Genomic DNA, 13913 nt, shown 5'->3' with positions numbered 1-13913 from the left:
TCTGGTGTAAGAGTAACATAAACTCTGCAGAAAACAAAGATCCTGATGCAGATGAATGCTCTGTCGGACTCCGAGACTGTAAAATGGCGGCTGTGTTCCACGCGTGATCAAACCGAGGCTGGTCATTACTGCCAGTTGGCCCTGACAAAAATGGTGCCTGTTCCTACGTTCTCCTAGATCAAACAGCACACTGGCCCTGCAGGAGACCCCAGCATATTCAGATGTTGCGCCAGATTCGAAGATGAGCTGCTGTCAACCATTCCTGGCTTGCACGCACTGGAATACCTCGACGCAAGTTGGTGGGTCCCACAGTGGAAACACCGCTTAACTGCCTCCACGGAAGCTGCCATTCTCCTTAACTGTCACAAGCGTAGCACAATGTGTCCCAAGCGATGAGTAAGGATCCCTCCCCCTGAACCAAGCAGAACTTGCAGCCCTCCAAGCAGTTCTGAGTCAAACTTTAGTCAGACTTACTACTGCCGGCTGCTCCCTTCAAAATCATGGTCTCCACAAGTCTTACCATAGACGAGAAAGGCTCACAACCAATATTTCGTCCTACATTCTCCAGCAAACCTCTTTCTTAAGGTTGTTGTGATGGAAAAGAACTCCACAGGAAACAAGGGAGAAGTGAAGGGAGGGAAGAAGTAAATTCACAGGGCACAACAGACATAACACTGCAGACTTAAGCCACCCACAAAGCTCAATTGGGGGCCATCTGACCAACTGGACCAGGATCACAGCACTCAGAACCAGAGGATGAAAAGTATGTCCATCCATCTGCTGGAGACAGAAAATACTGAGGAGCTGGACTGGATGCCAAGAGAGATGTCTCAGTTCAGTTTTCAATTTCCATCTATTGGTTGATGGACACAACTATCATTTTCTCATGATCTACAAATACATATCAGTAAAAGATCCTTCTCCACAGTGTCTACAATCTAATCAAGACAAACACACAAATTTGGGACTTTGTAAATAAAAATTTTTAAGCTGTTTTTGATCGTGATGGGATAGAGATTATATATATACTAGCATGGGCCAAAAGCTGCAAGTTATGTACTGTATATCCCTTCTCTATATCAAATTCTTTCTAGCACATACATACCCATCGGAAAGTGCAGCCTCCAAAGCCAATTATTCTCCTTAGATTCAAGATGGGATCTGGCAGCAGCTTTTGAAAAGAAAGAACACTGTTAACCTATATAAAGAGAGTAAGCACTAAACAGTCACATCTAATTCTAACTTCCCAGGGAGTTATCCAGCCCTCACAAGTTTCCATTGAAATATATCTCTACTTTCTCTGAGCAGTCATCTCTTTTACATTGTGTGGTACGTTCCCAAAGCAATTAACCTTCAGAGTACCCCATCTCATACCAAGATTGACCTATAATGAGAAAGCTCATTCTACCAAAGAATTGGACATTTTCTCCATAACTCTAACCTTCCAAAGATACCACAGTCTCTAAATGATGGCTCTGGAGGTGGGCTTCTGGGTGGGGTGTGGACTCTTCAATGCCTAGGGCAAAAAAAAGGTATATTTAATAATTAAATATATCTCTTTTGTCATAGGCAGTGAAGAACCCAACCCCACCCAGAAACACACCAATAATATATTTTAATTGTGCCCAGGCTAATTTTAAAAAGGTTGTCTATTTCTCATGTTGGTGGGGTTTTGGGTGGGGATGCTCCCTGCAGTGCCTAGGTTAAAAGTTTTTTTAAACGTAGGCGATTTTCTCTGGGTGGACAGTGCACAGGACATAAAAATAGTCTTATATGTAATGCAATTGGGGGTTGGGTAGAGAGTAGGACAGGACTGACGCTAGGCTACAAGGAGAGGTGGGGTGGTAGGATAGGGCTGATACTTAGCTATGGGATGGATGGTGGGGAAGGGAAGCATTGATACTGGGCTACAGGGATGGATGGGTGGGGTAAGGTAGAGAAAGGAAGGGCTGATGCTGGGCAGGGAAGGTCTTTATGTTTTATGTTTTTGTAATGTTTTAAAATTATGCGTGTTGAAATGCAACCCTGCTTAGAATAGAAGATAGTGTGGCATAGAAATTTAGAAAAAAAAAATCAATACATTTCTAATTTTTGATCCTTTACTCTAATTGATGAAGGTTGGTCTGTGGTCTGCATATGACTGAGCAGGTGAGAGTTTCTGCTGGCATGTGGTTTGTATGGGGATCTATGAGTCTGACTTGTCTGGCTTTTCCAATGGGATGCATATTGCTGTTATGTATATTCACTGCTGCCTTTTTAAAGGTACTGTTATTGGAATTAGTACATGAACTGTGCAGGCCATGTGTCCTAAGAGCCTCAGCATCTGCTGAGCTGTGATCTGTTGAGACGCTCGAGCCATGGACATGAGGGCCAGGAGATTGTCTACCCTTGCCTGGAGAAGATAAGCTCGAGACATCTGTGTGTCCAACAGAGCTCCAATGAACTCTAATTTTTGAACCGGGACCAGATGGGACTTGGAGGAACTGATCATGAAGCCCAGAAGTTCTAGCACCCGAATAGTCATCCGCATGGACTGTAGAACGCCTGCCTCCGAGGTGCTCTTCACCAGCCAACTGTCGAGATAAGGGAACACATGCACTTCCAGTCTGCGTAGCAACGCTGCGACAACTGCCAGGCATTTTGTGAAAACCCTGGGCGCAGACACGAGACCAAAGGGCAGTACACAGTACTGAAAGGGCCGAGTTCCCAGGTGTCCTTTAAGTCCAGAGAGCACAGCCAATCATTTTCCTGAATTATGGGAAGAAGGGTGCCAAGGGAACTTTTCTCGGACTAGGAATTTGTTCAGGGCCCTTAGGTCTAGGATGGGACGCATCCCCCCTGTTTTCTTTTGCACAAGGAAGTACCTGGAATAAAATCCCAGCCCTTCTTCCCCTGGTGGAATGGGTTTGACCGCATTGGCCTTTAGAAGGGCAGAGAGTTCCTCTGCAAGTACCTGCCTGTGCTGGGAACTGTAAGAATGATCTCCCGGTAGGCAATTTGGAGGTTTGGATATCAGATTGAGGATGTATCCTAACCAGACTATTTGAAGAACCCACCGGTCGGAGATTATGAGAGGCCACCTTTGGTAAAATAATATCAACCTCCCCCCCCCCCCGACTGGCAAGTTGTCCAGCATGGACACTTTTGCTGAGGCTATGCTGCACTGGAGCCAGTCAAAAGCCCATCCCTTGTTTTTACTGGGGAGCCGCAGGGGCCTTAGGCGCAAGCCGTTGATGGAAACGAGTGAGCTGGGAGTGAGCCTGGACAGGCTGCCGAGAAGCAGGAATGTACCTACGCCTATTGTAGGAATAGGGAGCACTCCTCTTCCCTCCAAAAAACCTCCTAGATGAGGAGGTGGTAGCAGAAGACACCCAGCAGGAGAGAGAATCCATAGCATCATGGTGCTTCTTGATCTGATCAACCATATTCTCTACTTTTTCGCCAAAAAGGTTATCCCCCCGGCAAGGAACATCCGCCATCCGCTGTTGGGTCTTATGATCCAGGTCAGAGACACGCAGCCATGAGAGCCTGCGCATCACTATACCTTGAGCAGCTACTCGGGATGCCACATCAAAAGTGTCATAAGTACCCCTGACCAGGAATTTGACACGCCTTCTGCTGCCTGACCACCTGGTGAAAAGGTTCGGCGAGCTCCGGAGGAAGTGCTTCGACCAAACAGGACAGTTGCTTCACCAAGTTCAGTAAGTGGATGCTTGTGTACAGCTGATATGTTTGAAATTTGGCTGCGAGCATAGCAGCCTGATACGTCTTTCTCCCAAAAGAATCCAAGGTCCTAGACTCTCTGCCAGGGGGCGCCGAGGCATAGTCCCCTAGTACTCTTGGCTCTTCTGACAGCAGAATCCACCACCATGGAATCGTGAGGTAGCTGAGACTTCACCATTACAGGCTCTCCATGGACTTTGTACTGGGACTCAGCTTTTCTGGGGACCACTGGATTAGAGAGAGGGAACGACCAGATTCGCATAAGAACTTCCCTGAGAGTGTTATGCAAGGGAGCCGTTGCAACCCCTGTGGGTGGAGAAGGATAATCGAAGACCTTGAGCATCTCGGCCCTGGGCTCATCCACAACCTCCATAGGGAAGGGAATATCCTTAGACATTTCCAGAACAAAGGAAAAAAAAGAAAGACTTTCAATTGGCGGAGTAGGTTCAGAGGGGACCCCATAGGACTCATCTTCAGAAACATACCTGGGATCTTCCTCTTCCTCCCACAAGCGCTCATCATCAGTGTCGGACAAAAGCTCTCTAAGAGCAGTCCGAACCCGAGCCTGTCTCGATGTTGAGGAGCAACGGCCTCGAGGGGGATGCCAAGAAGTCGACCCCTGCCTGGACTGCGGCAAAGCTTCCTCTGCCAAAGTCGAAGGCAAGTCGACCCAGGTGGCAACCGACGCCGATGCCGCAAGCGGCACCGAGGTCGGGTACCTCACCACAGGCAAAGGACCAGATGCCGCTTCAACAGTCAGTGCAGAAGGCGCAAGCACCCCTGGCACCGAAGTAGACTGACACAGCAATCCCTCCAGAAGCTCTGGAAGAAGGGCCCTGATGCACTCGTCGAGAGCTTTCATCGGAAAAGGCTGAGGGGCCAGCGCAGGAGTCGGTGGCAGAATCTGAGGGGGCTCGAGAGCCAGTACCAGGCTGTCAGAAGACCGACGCATCGGCACCTCCTGAATAGAGGGTGAACAGTCCTCTACAGCGCCGAAGCTTCTTGGGTGCCGAATCCCTCGGCTCCCAGGAGCTCTCGGTACCGCGCATGGAAGGAGATCAATGGCGGTGCTTTTTAGACTTCGCTTGACACCCATCATCGAGACTCCTTGGTACCAAAGAGGACGACATGGAATCCTCGCACCTCCTCGGGACCGGGTCCGACAAAGGTCGATCCCGGGGGGCCTGCATAGCAGTAGGCCTCGAGACAGGTGGAGACCCACTCGATGCCTTGCTGCTCCCAGCGCGATGTGGTCGTTCGGGAGCCATTACCTGCGCTCTCAAAGTCGATGCTTCCCTTCACGTCGACGCCGCCGACCTCGGTACCGATGCCGAAGGACCAGACCGATCAGCAAAAAGTTTTTCACGTTGAGCCTCCCGAGACCCTTGGGTCCATTTTTTCATTAAAGAACACAGCTTACAAGCAGCTGGCAAATGATCAGGCCCAAGGCACTGGAGACACCACGCGTGGGGGTCGGTACCCGAGTAGGTCCGGTTGCACCGAGTACAACGCTTGAAGCCGCTGGGTGTCCTCGATGACATGGACGGAAAAACGGCAGCTGCGAAATTAAAGGACTCGATTGTGCCAATTAAAAAGGCACAAAAAAGGAAAATAAAAGGTGGCCGCGACGAAAAAAAGAAGGAAACAAATTTTAATGTGAAAAAAAAAACTAAAGAAATAAAGGGATTTTTTTTTCAAATTTTTGAAAACACCAACACGGAGAAAGAAAAAAAAAGGGCACGGTAACGCTAGAAAAAGTCTCCTGGGCCAAAAATGAACACAGCGGAATACCATGTCACTCCAGACGCAGATGAAAAAGAACTGAGGGCATGCTCGCGCCGCGGGCAGGAAGCCGTTCGCTCTGCCTGCGTGCCGGTGCATTATGGAAGGCTTTTTTGTTTGCTTAGGGATTTGCCGGTCTCCTGGGCCGTCGCGGACGACGACCCAATTGTGAGAACAAGCAGCCTGCTTGTCCTCAGAGAAATGTTTATTATAAAGCAAAGTTGAAGGATATGTGCCAAACTGTGGCAATTTTATTTTGTCAGCATCAGAATAGAGAGGAAGCAGTACAGCCAAAGGAAGGGAAAAGAACTTCAAAGGTATTTTACCTGTTTTGCTTAATCAGGCATTTACATGCAAAATATATGCCATTAATTATATTGCAGGATCCTGTTATGAGTGTTGATATATTTGCCATTATAGTAGACTTAAATCTGGCATAATGTAACTATTTAAAAATATTGTTTTTTTTTCCCCCCCCATTAAGTATGTATGGGGTTAATGTTGATGTAGGGCAGCTGTTGCGCAGTCTACTTAGAAATCCATCATCAAGTGCATTGTAAGGCATTATTTTCTAGTATCCTAAGGAACACTACTCATACAGAGTACCCACCCATATTATCTCTGGGTCCATCCAAAATGTTAGGTCTGGCTACACCACTGCAAAGCACAGTCCACTTAGATAATTCTTGGTGCCTATCAATGGACATACCGCTAACTCCTCACTTTTGTCTCACCAATAACTGCTCCATTATTCCTCCAAACATGCCTACCGAGCAATTAGAGTAGACATTCTTCCAATGATGTGTAACTTTCCAACATGAGAGATCTGGTTATTTTTTGAGTAAGCCCCCTTAGCAAAATAACATTACGGATTCATCCTCAATTTTGTACTCATTGTTTTCCATGAAAATGTGCCCACAGAAAAAGCAGGTGTAAATGTCTGCAGCTTTATAGCATGTGTTATATTTTTAATTAATTTATTTACCGTCTCAAGTACTCCACCCATATACCAATCTAGGTGGTTTACAAATAAACACAATCAAATACAACTAAAGTGTGTTAAGGGGCAAATAGCATTTGTAATATTACCATTCCGCAAGTTAGTTTAAATTACCATGGGTTACATAGTAATGAGATGCAAAGCATGCAAAACAGCTAATTACTACATACAATTAATAGCAAGGTTTGCAGTGAACTCTACAAGCCACATTATTCTTAGGAAAAATACCACCAGCAAAAAACTGGAGGTATTTTTCCATCCTGAGAGCATCAAACCACAAAGCTGTTGCCGAATACTCCTGGGAGGCATCTTAAAGGGGCCTTAGGAGACCTTGATTCCCTCCCCCCCCCCCCCCCACTGAGACTCCCCTTGTGGCTCCACTGAATACCTGGAAAGCAACCCCCCCCCCCCCCCAAAAAAAAAAAAAATCAGACCCCTCCCCAAAGAGCTTCCCCTTGAAGAGATCAGGCTGCCATTTTGAAGCCAGAGCCAACAAGGAGCAGGAGTGACAGGGGATGGCTTCTGCCCCAAACGTACTAGATACCAAGGAACCCTAAGGTAGGCTCAGGGGCACCTCGGGGGGGGGGGGGGGGGGGGCAGAGTCATAGGGAGTGGATTCTCAGGGGGATTTTTTGGAGGTAAGCTCTTTAGAGGGCAGAATTGCTTGGGGGGGGGGGGGGAAGGGGGAGCCAGGTGTGTACAAGGCTAATTTAAGATGCCATCCAGGAGCATGAGGACATGGTATAACAGCCTAATATATCCAGCTTGTCTAGTTTATTGCAAGTTGCATTCTTCATGTATCAGGGAATCAGCAACCCGAAGTACTGAGCTACCTCTGGTTGGTGACCAATAAAGTAAATTAAGGTGTGGTAAAAGCCCAACCTTTGCCAGACCTTAATAATTATTCCCTTAAAATATTAAAGCATAACACTTCATGTGAATTAGTTTTGTATTTCTCATCTTAACTGTGCTACACAATCAATACTTTAAAAGGAAAATAAAATCAAAATAGACAATAAAAAGATGCAGCACAATTCACTTTGCATTATTTAAGTGTGGCAAGCACATATTGATAAATAGCACATACCATAAGTGACTAGATTCCAGATACTAACTGTCCTCCATTAGACTGACAGGTAATGTCAGAGATTTGAAATAAATAGATTTTAACTGGCTCATTTTGGAAGAAGGTGGGCTTTGGCTTCTGATCTTTCACTGCCTGTTCATGATTTGAATCAATAAGTGCCCTTTGTAACTTTGAGACATGGCTCTAATTAGACAGTCTCATGGGTGTTTGCATTTAAATAAGCCCAATATATTCCCTAATCTTGGCTCTAGGTGAGCCGCTGAATCAGAAACACCATTTGCTTTTTTTCCATGCATTACTTTTCCATCTTCCTCCTAGAAACAGTACAATAAACTCTTGTAACGTCAATCTACAAGCCTCTACTCTGAAGTCTGCAATTGTCACAAAAGTTTCTATACCTTTGCCCTTAAAGACTCCCTTTCTCTCTAATGGAGAAGTGGCCAACTCCATCACTCTATGCCCCCTCCCAAACTTTTGACAGTTGTTTCTGTTTGTCTAGGTGATCCTAGAGCCTGCTCCACATTCTGTAACATAAATTTATATCTCCATATAAAAATAGCAGCATTCCAGGTTTGGTTTGTTTTACATATTTTTCTTACTCTGCTAGATATTTTCCTTCCAGAAAATGTTTCTGGTCTGTCCACCTTGGTGTAAATGGCCTAAAAAAGAAAGAGAAAAAAATATATAAAGCAAACAGAATAATAAAGACGAAGAACGAACTATATACAGTAAAAAAACAACAAACATTGCAATGGAAATAGGAGCTACATGTTACAAGACTTGCTGTATTACCATTATCAATATACATGTATATGCATATTTTATGTTCTATAGACTCCTGATGAAAGCCAGCTGGCCGAGAACACATGCCCGTATTTTAAGAGCACCATTATTGACTGTGTTCTTTCACTGTCATCTTCTCTTTGTTTGCCACAAGAATCCACAACACACAAAAAATACTTAGAACTCTGCATTCCAGGCACAACACAGCGTGCAAATTAGTGATGCAACACCAAAAGCACAAATCCAGCATGCCAGAAACAACATGCATTAAGAATCAACAGCAGCACAAAAGAAACATATAACTTTTGCATGATGTGTCTAATGAGTATTGAGAAACAAAGGCAGCATATCAGTTTATTCTGATGAACTGGGACTAAAACAAATACCTACTGGCCCTCATAAAACTCTCTACTTTGGGCCTTACGATCATACCAGGTCTTTTGCTTAGTCAGGACATAATTAAAACAGGAAAATATCTAATACCTTTTACAAGCTTAAAACACACTATTTCTTCACAGTGCCATAATCCAACAGAGAAGCTGGATCCATGTACCTTGATGTGCAGCTACCCAAGTATTTTAGATCCCCTTCCATCAGAAGGATGTAATGTCGTGGACCAGTTGCACCATATACTATTGCCTAGGTTGAAATGTGACTGGAACAGAATGTTCTGAAAAGCATTTCAAGTTACATAGCATTCTAGAAAGCTGTGCATCCAAAATTTACACAGGTAAATTCCTCGGCGTCGAATCGTCTCTGGAACCGGGAGCCACATGTGCCGTGGGCGACCGATGACGGTGCTTTTTTGTCTTTTTCCGGTGCCCGTCATCGGCGCTCGGCGGTACTGAAGAGGAAGAGGTAGATCCCCCTCGGCCTCGAAGGATCGGGTCCGACAGAGTTCGGTCCCGAGGGCCCTGGGTAGAGGGAGTGACCGGGGCCGATTGCCCACGCGGCCGCTCACCCCTGCCGTCTCCGGAAGACCGGCAGGCCGACGGGACCTGTGCTCCTGGGGTCGGTGCCGTTGGTGCCGATTTCGTGGACATCGGTACCGAAGATCCGGCCGTCGATACCGATGCCGTCGAAGTCGACGTCGAGGGGCCGGCGCAAGTTCCAAAAAGACGGTCCCGTGGAACTTGCCTCGCCACCTGTGTCCGTTTCCGTAAGCTGAGACACAAGGTGCACGTCTTGGTATCGTGCTCCGGCCCGAGGCACTGGAGGCACCAAGCGTGAGTGTCAGTCTGCGAGATATGCCGGCCGCACCGACCACACTTCTTAAATCCACTCGGGACCTTCGAGGATATCGACGGAAAATCGCGTCGGCGAAGTCAAAGTCGTCGATGTTGGCGGTAAAATTCACACCTCGAAAAATAAATCGACCGCGCGGCCACAAGGCCGCAACGAGACGCCCCCGCTAAAAAGACGAGGGAAAACAAAGTTCTTCTCGTTTTTTTTTTTTGTTTTTTTTAACAAAAATGAAACAGAGAAGTGAAGAAAAACACAATGAAGAAAAATCTCGCGGCAAAAGCGCAATCCGGTTTCCGGGGCTGACAGAGAGAGAGACGAACGCAGCTCTCTCCAGCGCGGATAAGAAAAGACTGAGCGGGAACGGTCGCGCACGGGCGGGAAGACGGCCGCGCATGCGCGGTGGGCGTGCCCTGCGTGCGGGACCACCCGAAAAGTTTTGTTCCGGTTGGTGGGGGCTGCCGTGGACGTCAACCCAGTTGTGAGAACAAGCAGCCTGCTTGTCCTCGGAGAAAGAGAGAACCTCAGAGGTTTACTAGATGTGGATCTGTGCATCCATTTAACTTCAGTACTGTTGATACTAAAACAATGGAATAAGAAGAATAAATTCAATGCGGAAGTTGTCTCCTGCCTCTATAAAGCCTCAAGTAGGCTCCTCTTCCACCGCTCCTGTGGCAGGGAAATATCCGAAGTGGAAACCTGTAGCCTGATGCGCTGATCAATCCTTAAAGAATCTAAATAAATGAGAAAAACACCCTGGTTAACCAACAAAGGGCGGACTTTTGGATTGATCTGTTGGGACTAATGGAAAGAAAATTATCAGGTAAAGACTCATTTTACCTTCCATAGCATCCCACAGATCAATCCAGAGATGAGTGGGATGTACCAAAGCACTCCACAATAGGGAAGGACAACTCAATCCGTAGGAAAAAAACAAAACAAATAAACCAGGTACGCCTCAATCCGAAGACCAACAGCGAACAACCATAGCTGTTGCTACAGCGGAAACAACTCTGAAAAGGTAACAAGGTAACAGAGGAAGTACGCTCAAGGATATCCAGAACATGGGCACTAGAAAAAAAAGGCCAAGGACAGAAGACCAGCGGTAAGCCAATTTCGAAAGCAGTATTGGGATAAACTCTCCACCGCCAGGTGAGCCCCACAGCACCACAAACATGGAATCAGACACATGAAAACACTGCCTGTGTGGAATCTCATGCGCCACCTAGACCCACGCTGAAAAGGGACACAGGCCCAGAACCAATAAACAGTAAGATGCTAGGCAAGGAAACATATCCAGTCACGGATTATCAGGAAAGAACCCACAAGAGATATACTGAGACCAACGCTATCAGCTTGGTATAGAGAATTCCACCTGAACCACCATGGAATACGTGGAACAGAACTCCTTCATGGATCAGGGAACCACAGGGTAGCTCAAAATCCCGATCCACAAACCAAGATGCAGCCTGGAACTAGGAGAATAGGAAAAATAGAAAACACACAGGCCTGGACCTGCCCCCGAGAGAAGAAAAAGAGTCTCCACACAGAGAAGACTCCATTGGACACACCATGAAGACAAGGAAGAATCTGTGGCAACCGATGCTTCTCCGGTATGGGCTGAAGCTAGGTACATTGGTAAGCAGGCAACACGGTAGGTCATGTCAGAGTAAAGAACGACAGTCAGCTGTAGGAAGACCCGAAACACTAAAATCTGGCCAGCCCCACCAGGAAAATGGGTCATAGTGAACTGATGCATGGCCGGAGCCAGGGAAGAAAACACCAGCCACCGCCGAAGGCCGTGTATTCGGGCCGGACCAGACAGCCGAAGATGGACTAAACCAAGCACGATGGTCAGAACCAAGACTATGTCAGGCTCGGCTACTAACACCGAAGTCGTCGGTAGGCAAGCCCGAACATCCATAGAGACGGGTAGGCCAGAAACGACGGCCGGAGTCAGATACAGGCAAAGCTCAACGGCCAAAACTTGGGCTAGCATAACCATATGGCCGGAAATGGAGCTAAGCAGGATTCAACAGTTGGGGGCAAGAGGGAAAGCCCCCCCCCCCCCCCCAGCCGTAGCTAGGCAAGGCTCCACAGAGCTAGATAGGCCTCCTCGGTCGAAGCCAGAGCCAGGCAAGGCTGCCCAGACAGAGTCGTAACTAGGCTAGGGTGACGGGCAAAGTCAAAATTAGACAAAGCTGTCTGGACAAAGTCGGGGCTAGGTCCATTTGACCAGACAAAGTCGGAACTAGACCAGGCTGCCCAGTAAACCAGGCCAAGCCAAGGCCATAGTACAAAGCTGGAAACAAATAAGCCTCTAGGGGGTGTAACTAGAGAGAGGTCAGGCTCCCCGGACCACAACGGAGTTAGGCAAGCTTCTGCAGCTGAAACAGAGGTCAGGCAAGGTTCTATAGACAAAGCTGGCATCTGGCAGACTTCAACGCTCTATGACCATAGATGGAACTAGGCAAAGGCTCCAGAGCCAGGCTAACTTTCACAGCTGAAACAGAGGCCATGCCAGATCTGCACCCAGTACCAAGTGCAAGCAAGGACTTATGACACCAGTCGAAACTCTGCGAGGCCCGCCCTCTGGAGACCGAGTCTTGAGACCCGCCCTCCAGAGAACATCCAGGGAAGGAGCAAGGCTCACAGCCCGAGTCGGTGGCCACCTACCAAGGGCCAACCACCCAACAACAGATGACCAAGCTGTGTCGAAGGTTGGGCAGAAACCATGCCAAACCTAAGAAAAGCCTCCAAAAAAGCTGCCGCCTTCTGGTCTAGGGTACCAGGGAAGCCGGGTTCCTCCAAACCAGGGGCCATAACCCTGTAAGCCCGAGCCAAGGTGGCTGTGCGTCCAATGGTAGCCGAACACAGAAGACAAATGCTCAGGCAGTGCCCCTGAGAGGCACTGAAAGAATAATCCATGACAATGGGTGCCCGGAGGCCTGACCCCGTCAGGAAGTGGTCTGGAGGAAAGCCATGGACCTAAGGCTGAACCTGAGATGAGGGCCCAGAGAAGCATCGAACCAGTGGCAGAGTCCAGGCTAACCGGACAGCAGCACTGGAAGGATTACGGGACGATGTGTCTTTTTTTTTTTTTAAACAAACAAGGCAGCAGTCCCTGTGAGCAAACAATGTGCAGTGAGCAGAAGAATACCAAGAGTGGCGCGGGAGACTAAACCGCCAAGGCCCCCTGGCACTGTCACAACATCATCTCTGCAGTGCACGCCTATGAGCCAGAGCAGAGCAATGGGCAGCCCAGATCACAGAGCAGGGAGCACGAGCACGCACGCCCGAGAAAAGAATGTCCAGAGCCTTATAACACTTCTGAAACATATAAACAAAATGGCAGCAACCAGCAAATAATTGGCTGCAGAGCCTGCCAAAAACCCTACGGTCCCCACATCAACCGGCAGAGCGAAGCTTCCCAGACCAATCCAGAACCCGCGCCGACAAAGAAAAGTAAATACTTACAGCCTTGTGTCCTCTCTGACTAAATTGGACAAAAGTAACTTTCTGCTCCCCAGACAGTGCTGTGCAGGCTGCCTCCCCCCCCCCAATACTAGAGGCAGGAGAGCTATTTAGCAGAGCATGCTGTCAGGAAAGAGAGGCAGAGAAGGGGCAGAGGAGGGACCTGGAACCACCAGATGTACCCCAAAGTGGCCTAGCTCAGTCAAGATCACTGGCTCAACTAAACCTGATAGAACAAGTTAGGAGCAAAGCTCATCCAGAGAGCTGCACAGGATATGTCCATCCACCTGCTTAGACAGACAGAATACTGAAATTAGAGAACCTCAGAGGTTTACTATCTCCATTTGTTGGTAGAGGGACATAACCCACTCATTTCTGGATTGGGACACTATGGAAGGTTCCCCTATTTAATAAACCCTCCCAGTTTAACCCACCCATTACAGAGATGACCCTTGGTGAGGGGGAATAATATGGACCCCAGATGTCACAATGAGAGATAGGTGGGCCTTCTCCCACCAAGATGCTATGAATGCTCCTCCTGCTGTATTCCTCAGTCCCAGTCTGATGCTGCTCCCCTAGGGGGCTATCTAAAAAATATCTACACCTACTCTTTCTACAGGATAATTATTTCTAGAAACATTAATGTAAAGGTATGAAAATGCATTCTATGGATAGCTTTATCCTCGTCAAATGCTCCTAGGAATGCATTTCTTAATATAGCCAAAAGTATACACCAAGGAAAAATATGTGGACTTCTACTTGCATTGACAGAGAACAATTGTCAGTCAATTAATGCCCATACAACACTTTTTACCCACATAC

The 13913-nt window shown here is 47.5% G+C and overlaps 1 protein-coding gene across 1 annotated transcript in view; it reads right to left on the bottom strand.

Moving 5' to 3' along the window:
* The window catches only part of WDR90 (WD repeat domain 90), a 240642-nt gene that overhangs the window by 176407 nt on the left and 50322 nt on the right, over positions 1–13913 (bottom strand). Inside the window, exons 10-11 of the mRNA XM_030212253.1 lie at positions 8192–8251; positions 1106–1171 (exon numbers count right to left, since the gene is read on the bottom strand). Of these exons, the coding sequence (XP_030068113.1) occupies positions 1106–1171; positions 8192–8251 (126 nt within the window). The remainder of the gene's footprint in view (positions 1–1105; positions 1172–8191; positions 8252–13913) is intronic.

Source organism: Microcaecilia unicolor, chromosome 8, assembly GCF_901765095.1.
Source record: "Microcaecilia unicolor chromosome 8, aMicUni1.1, whole genome shotgun sequence".
Taxonomy (NCBI): Eukaryota; Metazoa; Chordata; class Amphibia; order Gymnophiona; family Siphonopidae; genus Microcaecilia; species Microcaecilia unicolor.
Note: the sequence above shows the minus strand (reverse complement) of the source record. Positions and strands in the feature narration are given on the sequence as shown.